The 10,248-nt window shown below is 34.0% G+C and overlaps 1 protein-coding gene across 1 annotated transcript; it reads right to left on the reverse strand.

The window, feature by feature from the left end:
• Window positions 1–3,937: 3,937 nt before the first annotated feature.
• LOC127165021 (serine protease FAM111A) lies at window positions 3,938–9,135 on the reverse strand. Its single transcript, XM_051109265.1, has 6 exons — window positions 9,006–9,135; window positions 8,051–8,144; window positions 7,828–7,890; window positions 6,343–6,405; window positions 6,036–6,095; window positions 3,938–5,874 (listed from the first exon to the last, which is right to left on the reverse strand). The coding sequence occupies exons 2-6, from the start codon at window positions 8,099–8,101 to the stop codon at window positions 4,111–4,113; spliced, it is 2,001 nt and encodes a 666-aa protein (XP_050965222.1). The 5' UTR covers window positions 8,102–8,144; window positions 9,006–9,135; the 3' UTR covers window positions 3,938–4,110.
• Window positions 9,136–10,248: the final 1,113 nt, after the last annotated feature.

Below are 10,248 nucleotides of genomic sequence, written 5' to 3' on the forward strand. Positions count from 1 at the left end.
AGCAAAATTAGTACACCAACGTCAAAAGTGGTGCACTAACCATGCATAATTAGGAAACACAGGTGGATGGGATAATAATTAAACTAAACAAGGACAGAAACATGACCAAATAAGGAAAATCGGGAACAAAACAGGTCCATGATCCTGACAGGAACCCGTGTATAATCCGTGAATCCGTGTATCATTCGTCCATTCGTTTTTTTGATTTAATATTGAAAGAAGAAACATGAGAACGCTCATGAAAACGGCTCCTTTTTCGTTTTTCATTCTTTCCAGAAAAACGAAAAACAAGAATTCAGCTTGATTTTTCGTTTTTCGTTCAGGGGTGGAAAAATGAATAAACAGCTTGAATACTCGATTTCTACAAGTGGGCGGAACGAAACGCTCCTTTCCACCGATTGGTCAGCCGAGGTTCAAAGCGTGCCCCCGTCAGTTCTTCCGCAGTTTCGCGCAGAATAATAATCCTCCGCTGCTGCAGTTGTACGGATAATTAACGCGTTTATTGTAACTTCATTTAATCTTTTTTCTCACGAAACAACCACACTAACGATGGCTCGACACTACCCGTACCGGGGCAGAGCCTAGACAGGGCTTTCTTCTATGCAGACATAAATTTACTTACGCTTTGCATTAGTTGGCAGGGTTTGATGGCCGTTCTTTTGATGGCAGCCTACCCTGGTCGCAAATAAGTTAAAAAAAATTAAGATACAAATAATTAGATTAGTTGTACATTAAATATTTTAAATACTAATACAAAAAGGAAAGAATAGGCATTGACTCTGGTGTAAGCCTAACGTTCACACAAGAACTGTCATTCTGACTATTTGACAACCGGAGCAAGTCGTTGTGAGTTCTCTCCGCGCTGTTATTGCACACATAAACTATTAACATTTACTTCACCTCACTTCACTTCAAATCCTTAAATGAATGGTATTCAGAAAACAAACAAGAATAAAAAAATATAAGTACCCATGTAAAATAAAAATATGCTACCCTATTTAAAAATAGTGCCGTTATAAACAACATTTATTTTAAACGCAGAAAGGCATTTAGTTAATTACGAAGTTTCCATAGCCTCTTTGTGATTTACCTGCTAAAATATTTTTGTAAAGAAGGCTTCTTCAATCGGGTCCCAATATGCAAGCAAAATAACAGTAAGCAACTATACAAGTTACATTTTGCCTATAGGCTATTGTACAACAGACACATTTAATTAAGCATAATAACTTTTTATATGTTTGGTTGACGGTGCTTTAATAATGAACAGTGCATTGGTACGTTGTGTAAGCGCGCGAGGCGCCAGCGCCATCATTTGAATTTCTTTCCTCAGCAGCGGAAACAACTTAATACTCTGTCATTTACAGTCATACAGATAAGAGCAGGATATCATTCGAAATGGAAAAAAAAATTCTTTTTATTTGTGTAAATTCAAAATGACAGCAAAATGCATCCCTTTGAAAAATAAAGTAAACAACAGAATGCGCTGCTTTCCTTTAACATCTTTCTGGCGTATGCCACAAACATGAACCATGACACAGCTGAGGCGTCTACTTTTAACATGCTGCATTAAGGTTAGTTGACTTTAAATGCATTATTAAGTTTTATTATTATTAAAGTTACTTTGGAATAAATCACAGCATGTTTCATGATAAAAAACGTGGCACTTTGAGAATAGCACACAGAAGAAAGCCCTGTCTAGGCTCTGCCCCGGTAGGGGTTGTGTCGAGCCATTTGTCAGTGTGGTTGTTTCGTGAGCAAAAAAAGATTAAATGTATTTGCAATAAACGCGTTAATTATCCGTCAACTGCAGCAGGTGGAGGATACAGTGCGAAACTGGGGAAGAACTGACGGGGGCACGGTTTGATCTTCGGCTGACCAATCAACAGAAAGGAGTGTTTCGTTCCGCCCACTTGTAGAAATCGAATATTCAAGCTGTTTATTCATTTTTCCATCTCTGAACGAAAAACGAAAAATCAAGCTGAATTCTTGTTTTTCGTTTTTCTGGAAAAAATGAAAAAACGAAAAAGAAGCCGTTTTCTCATGTTTCTTCTTTCAGTATTCAAAAAACGAATGGACGAATGATACACGGATTTATAAGCCTTATATTTGAAATTTTTTATTAAGTAATTGGTGATTTTATATTGGAATATGGATAACACTCAAGCACTGTAGTATCCAGTTCATTTTTTGACAAGTTACCTCAAGCTTTTTGTTTCACTTTATTTTAGCAATGTTGCCTTTAAATTAGAAATAGTCAAATTCTACAGTTATTCTTAAGAAATTCTTACCTTATCCAAGTTAAGAGAGAATCTAGATGGTGTAGGACAGTATCTGAACTTCCTGACTTGTTTCTTTTCTCATCCAGTACACACCCAGTTAAAGAAACCATCCATATATGGCAAGCTATTTCAGCATTTGATTTTTAAAACATTATATTTTCATCCTGGTAGTACTTATTTTTTTAGTTACTAGTGCTTATTCTTTAGCTTACATAATAAAATGTTGTTAAAAAAAAGTAGGCAAAATTATGTATTTGCCAAAGGACACATGGGAAGCTTAAGTATTAGTATTTAAAAGTACTAGTATCTAATAAATGCTTTGTAATGGTAATATTTGAAAAGATATTGGTCACAGTTGAAATACATACTAGTCAAAACTGAATAGTTGATATCTGAATCCTTATAGTAAATTTGAAATGTGATACTAGTAACAACAGAACAGTTACTAGTCACTATCGAAATAAGTACTGTTATGTAATAAATAATAAAACTAGTATCTAATGAATAAGTACCAGAATCTTTAAAAAAGATACTAGTACCTAAGCAGCCAATAATTAAGTACTAGCACCTAAAGGAATAGATAATAATAGCTAATAAATAAATACTAGTAGCATAAAAATAGATACTAATACGTTTTACAGATTAAATGTTAAAACAGCTTGCCATGTTCCATATCTGCTCTTTAGTCCACACCCAGTTAAGAGAATCGAAACTTATGATTGAACATTTTTTTTTTATCTGCGTACAATTTCTAAAATTATAAGTCTGTCATAAAATTGTGAATGACGGTCACTGGCGTCACTGCCACTATATGACTTGTTTATATTATATATTATATACATTATATTGATCTGTTTGAGTCCTAGCTAGAAGAGTGCATGTTTCTGTTTATGTATCTTCAAAGTGTTAGTCACTGACACTAAAATTATTTTCACATCTTAGCACATCTGTGGTCAGTTTTTTAACAGTGAAAAACTGTTATCAATTATCACAGATATCAACCCTTTGATTCAGCTAGATATAATTCCTACTACTGCCATAGAACAGAAAGAACAACAGTTTTAAACAAAAACTACATGTCAATAGTACTAGAATACAATGATTTAACAGAATGATTGTTGTGAATCCACAGATTTTGTTGAGGTTAGCACCAACCCTGATCAAACACACCTGAACCACCAAACCAAGATTGATTGTTTGAAAATGACAGGCAGGTGTGCTGGAGCAGGTTTGGGACTGAACTCAGCAGGACGATCAGGCCTGTCTACCTCTGGATTAAAGTACTGTACTTTGAAATATTCAAGGTAATACTTTTTAGAGGACATTCTGCATATTATTTGAGCTAAAGTGCAAATTTTTGTCCTATACTCAAGGTTTAGTGAAGATGCAGTTGTTATTCTTAGGCAGTTAAGGGTAGTACTGATTACATGTCATCAGATTCCAGAAATTTAGTACTCATAATTGGATAAATTGGGCCTTTTATAAAATGTATTTTATGTGTTGTTTTAAAATGTATTCAGTGTTTGAACAGCAAGATTATTTATAAAAAACAATGTTTTCATATTTCTTCTTTACAGGACATTCGCAACTTTTACAATGATGTAAAGAAAATACAATAAAGAATGAATTATAAATGTATTTTTAGTCTATCACCCATAATGACTTTATTTATCAGAAATTAGAGAAACTTCAGCTTTTGGACACTTTATCTTATATAAAAAGTGAAAACCCAAAATGAAAAAATGAAAAAAAATCAGAATTGAAGCCATTGCTGTCTTTTCACCCAAAGAAATGACGGCATGTGGACGCTTCAGTCAGAATCTTCCATTTCTCAGTCAGTCTGATTGTCTTGCTCTGCAGTCCCAGACTCATTGCTTTTATTGCTGTAGGCTTCTAAGGTATTGACGACCTCATGCAAACCTTTTATCTTAGCCTGTGCTCTGATCATATCCAGGATGGGCTGAATGGAATAGGCGTATTCCACAACACTTCTAGTTTTACCCTTTTCTCCTGGGTACACATATCCACCGGTGTGCACACCAATGAGATAGCAGTCTTCATCAAAAACTGGAGAGCCAGAAGATCCATGAAAAAAACAAGAGTTATAATTAATCTGGTTTTCATAAACATTCCATTTATCTTCAAAACTTTTCTGTGTCATAACATAAATGAATTTGTCATTCTCAGAGATGTGTTTATCTGCAGCCTCTTGTAAATTCTCAACGATTAAGCAGGGGTCTGCTTTCTTAATCCCACCATCTGGATGTCCCATAATGCAGATCCCACCACGGTTAGGAGGAGAGCCACCCAAGTATCGACTGAGCAATCTAGGACGGCCTGTGATTTCATCAACATCATCCAGTTCAAGAAGAGCAAAGTCAAGACGGCATTGATTGGCATCTGTTAAGAAACAGTAAGCAGCGAGCTGTTTCTTGACCGGCACCAGCTTCACCTTCGAGTCCAGACGTTCAAAATCAAATGCTGCTTCTAAATACTTTGTAGAAGAAAGCTTGTCAGGAGACTCGAGAAAGTCCTTAACAACATGTGCGTTAGTTAGAACAAATCTCCCAAACAGTAAGAAGCCGGTTCCTTTGGCGAATCCCTCCACTCGAATCTGACACACAGAGTCAGAGAGTTTCATGAGCTGCTTTATTTTATACACTTCAGAGAAACTCTGAACGCTTTTATCATATTCTGCTCTAAAGAACTTTTGGAACACAGAGTTCTTCTTTAGTTTTTCTCGCCGCATTAACAACTTCAGTAAAATGTCCAACTGCGAACACAGAATTTCCCGAATCTCTTCTGAGTTATTTATTTCATAGTATTTAGCTGAAGTCTTCGTGGATTTCACTCTTTCTTTCTTTTGAGTTTCTTCTTGCTCAGTGTTGGCATGATGCTTATTAGGATCAACGTTTTCTTTCAGATCATCAGCTGAAGCTTCATTCATTTCTGTGCTGACATCACTCAAGAAATTCTCTTGGCTATCTGGCTGGTTGTTGTCACTGATAACAATGATCTCAAAATGCTTTCCATTAAGATGCTCTACAGTGTTGGACATTTCATGGATTGTCTCACTCCCAAACTCAGAAAGTGCACAGTGTTTCGTGAATATGACATTGGTGAATCGCCCATCGCGTTTTAGAGCAGCCTTCAGTTTGTCGTCTTTGAACGCGTACACACAAACATCATCAACTTTCAACCTCAGCTCACTGTTTTTCATTAGGCGCTTCACACTCTTCCCTCCTTTTGTTTTGATGTTAAAGGTTACTATGTTTTCTGATTCACTGGAGAATGAACGCCTTCCAGTTGTTTTTTTCTCTGAAGGAACATTTCCACCATTTTTGATGAAGATTATATCCAAGAGCTCATCATTTTCAATGAGGCAGCAGGGGAAATCGGTCTTCACGGCCGCTCTAGGAACTGCTCCTTTGGATCTCCGGATCACTATTTCTTTATTCATGTTGTTTTTTTTAATCTTTCTAAAAGTCTTGTTTGTATTAAGAGCACCAATCACAGTCTTGGATGTATCACAGGCCACGGCGTGTTTGTTATATTTGTAGCGGAAACTAAAAGTGTGGCTTTGCCCTTCAGCACTCTGTGAAAGAACAACAACACACAAAAGCATTTACTTAAACATCTATGAGTATAGAACTTCCATATAATGATTAACAATACTGAATAATATTATAATGTATACTGATAATAACAAGAACAAATTTCACAGTGCATAACATGCACTTTTACTTAAAGTCATACCTGTTGTAGATGACTTTTTGATTGTCCCTCTTCCTCCTTACAAAAATGGTTTGTTCTTTCCTTAGTAAATGAAAGTGAAATGTTGTCAGATTTCTAATATGAGATCACACGAGATGTACATGTACACACGTTTTACCATATTTTATTTTTTTCATATTGTAAATCATAATGATGAGCAAAGAGAGTAATATGGATTTTAAAGTTGCTAACAAGTCTTTCCAAAATGTTTTTGAAGAGAAATTCCACATATTTTTTCATCAGCACCCATAAACAATTTATCCAGTGATATGTTAGTATGCATACAAACCTTTAGTGAATCATGTCCATTAGTTCCAATCCCCTTTTCTTTTTTCTTGCTTGCATGTCTTTCCTAGAACAATTACAGTAGCAACATTAAAATAGCATATGTATTAAGTACACTTGAATCTAATACAATTTAAGACATTCATCAGAATAGCATTGAATTTTATAATACTGCCATGCCTAATTAAACAGAAGTGCACTCAAAGCATGTACGATTTTCAGTGTGTGTAACGTGCACTATTTCACTCCCAAGTTGGAAAAAAGTAGTTCATACTTGCTTTATTGCAATAGTCTTCTAAAGCCATACATTAGCTTTGTGTGAGAAACTGACTGGAATACAGGGTAAACAACAGCATCGATTGCATGGTTAATGTACTACTGAATATATGTTTTGCTAATTTATGCTGTCCAAACCATGGAGAAAAAAAAAAAGTTTAAGCTGCTAAATCATATAGAGAAGACTTAGTAAGCAGACAACAGCGCAATATTTTGACAAAGTTAATAGGTGGTTAAAGATACGTATGAGCAGTATTATTAAAGATATTAGCCCAAAATTTCACCTACCTGACCAGAAATGAGAAAAACAAGCACAAATGTTGAAGATTGAAAGAATTATGCCCTGGAAATCCTGGTTCAGTTTGGACAACCACAAACGCTTTTTGTAACTTTTGGCAGTCTATAGTACTCCAAATGTTTTTCTCGGTCTGACCGATAAGTACAGCCCAAAACATGTCAATAATCGACCATTTTCAGCAGCAATTGTCAGCAAAATATGAGTTTCATACAGTTCAGTTGCATTGTTTACGTTCAGTGCCACCAATACGGCCAACTGATGACGTGTTGTGAAAACACTCTTTTAGTTATTTACTAAAATTCATTGAATATATCTGCAAAACCAAATGGCGAGGGAACACTTTATATCGTTTGAAAACATTAGAATAATTACTAATTATTTTGGTCTGATTCTCAGACTTCAAAAGACTGTGAATATACTGCACCAGCAATAGACCATTTCGTCAGATGTAAACATACTGGTCCCGATACACTTCCTGTTTCTTTTTTTTTTAACTTTACACAAACATCACAAAAAAATACAACCAACATAACATTTAACTGGATAAAAATGTTACATTTGCACCTTTAAGATGTACTTGTATATGTGAAAAAAACAAACAAAAAAAAAACAGGAAGTGCTTCTGGACCAGTGTTGTTTACATCTAGCAAAATGGTCTATACTAACTATTTGCTATTTTGTGAGCTTGACAACAGAAGTATAGTCTCTGAATGCTTCCATTGTGTTCCATAGGTGAGTATTTTTATTTGTAAATAAGTAAAAAAAAAAAAAAAAAAAAAAAAAAAAAAAAAACTTGAGCTTGCTCATTTACATGGCCTGCATGTCTTCATTGGCTGTTTTTCAGATACATGAGCAATAACCAAAAATATTATTTCTTAGACCTGAATCATTATTATTTAAAAATCATGACCTTACCTGAGCATTGTCACCAGCTTGTGATGCCATTCTGGCTCCACTGTTGCTGTCAGTCTGCTTTTTCTGAAACAGACATTCAACAATCATCACCATAATCATTTAAACTAAGGCGAAACAAATTAATACAATGTTCTACATAAAGAAGTCAACAGCCAAGCTAAGAAATGTGATAAATACATTAAAATATGTAATCCATGCTTCTTAATGTTTTGCATTTTGTCACCTTAAAGTAGTTCATAATGCTATTATTGTTAATATTCTTCATTTTCTTCATGGCGATGATGATGATCAAGAGTGATGCTGGCAAGTCAGTGTTTCTGTGAAGAGGACAAATACAAATTATGCACAGTGTTGCCAACTAATTTTTAGGGAAAGTTGCTAAAGGCAGGACAATTTGTTGCTAAATGACGTTTTGATGTCACTGTGCGATGACATTATTATGTAATCACAACACAAAACTGCATAGAATAGAGCATACAATTACATTTTAAGTATTTTCTTATTAACTATACATTCTGAACAATTATATTTTTAAGCAGTGTGTATTGGTAGTTAGTTAGTATGCTACACTTTAAGAAAAGTCTGTAAAGTAGGGCACAATGTACTGTGTTAATTTGAAGGAATTTTCAGAATTGTTTTTTTCACAGGTTTTTAACCTGAATTTAAAATGACACATTGTATTTTTTGTTCTCAGGTTACAACTTAGAAAATTACCAGTACCTTTTCTATTTTTCTTACATTTTTTTACTGACTAACTGACAAACTAATAACAACGTGTTATCATAAATGAACAATTATTATAGAACAACTGCATCTAGCAAATTTATTCACGTGATATGGGAACTGTTAGACATCTTTGATTTCCAATTTTTGTGTAATTTAGAGGGAAAATGTGTGTCTTTTTATCATGAGTCACAGTTGCTAAAAGTTGCCAAATAGATTTTAAAAATAGCTACATTTGTTGCTAGGTGCTTTTTGAAGAAATAGTTGCTAGGGTAGTCTTTCTTTCCTTCAGATAAGTCTCAGCAAGCATTCTCTCCTATTTACAGCATTTGAAAACCGAAAGCTGTAGGTTGCAGTGATTTTTGTTTATCCATATTTAAAAATATATTATTAGGGAAAATAATGCGGATCTTACAGATATTATATATTGTATATATTTTGTGTTAAAATGTTACCTTATGTAAGTTAAAATAGGTTAAATGAAGCAGGAGAAAGTGTTTGTCGTCCGTTTCCCGCAGTTTTTTTCAAACGTGGGATCGTCTGGATCTCTTCTTTGTTGGGCTTTCACACGCCAGTTGGTCTCCGATTTGTTGCATTACTGCCACCTGCTGTTCCACAGTACAATTATATTATAGTCTCCTGTCTAGTCCGGTTTCTTAGGGGCTATTCCACCGAATGGGTGCCAAATATGCAAGAAAATTAACTATAAAATACATTTGTGTCCCTGGACCACAAAACCAGTCTTAAGTAGCACAGGTATACTTGTAGCAATAGCCAAAAATGCATTGTATGGGTCAAAATAATCGATTGTTCTTTCATGCCAAAATGTACCATTAAGATATTTTGTAAATTTTCTACCGTACATATATCAAAACTTAATTTTTGATTAGTAATATGCATTGATAAGAACTTTATTTGAACAACTTTAAATGTGATTTTTCTCAATATTTAGATTTTTTTTTTTTTTTTTTTTTATTGTACTATCCTAACAAACCATACTTGAATGGAAAGCTTGTTTATTCATTGTGTATAAATCTCAATTTCAAAACAATAACCCTTACGACTGGTTTGTGGTCCAGGGTCACATATCATTATTATTAAGCAAAGTGTCCTGCACATTAACTAAGTGCAAAATTAAAATATATAATTTTTAAAAATGAATAAAAAATACCTAAACCACTGACAACATAAACTATAAATATTTTGCATGTATTATTATTTTTGCATCTCGATCCCATTTGCTTTAAATTAATTTATTTTAAAATAAATCTATAATATTTTAAATAAAATACATATTTTAGTCATGTTTAGTAGTGCTCTCTAAAAAAAACTGGGAAAATTCCACAAGACACATTTTCAACTGGATATTGCATCATCTGGATATTCCGAAGGAAATGAAATGACCGAAAGCACGTGGTCTCATTTTCTTTTTGATGACACTGTAATGCTGACTGGGAGCATCATTATTAATGTACTGTGTTATCTAAATGATCTCTTAGATGTAACTTGTTTATTTAAAAAATACAAGCCTTTGGTAAATCATTATAATTTGCTTGCTCCTCTTAAAAGCATGTGCTCCATGCTTACTACGTAATTTTATTTTATTTTTATTTTTTAAATTAAGTTTAATGTTTAATAAATTGCATCATAGAAAATGGATAAGCTTGAGGTTTTGAGATGCCTTTAAAATGAGAACAA

Source organism: Labeo rohita, chromosome 5 (genome assembly GCF_022985175.1).
Source record: "Labeo rohita strain BAU-BD-2019 chromosome 5, IGBB_LRoh.1.0, whole genome shotgun sequence".
NCBI classification, from domain to species: Eukaryota; Metazoa; Chordata; class Actinopteri; order Cypriniformes; family Cyprinidae; genus Labeo; species Labeo rohita.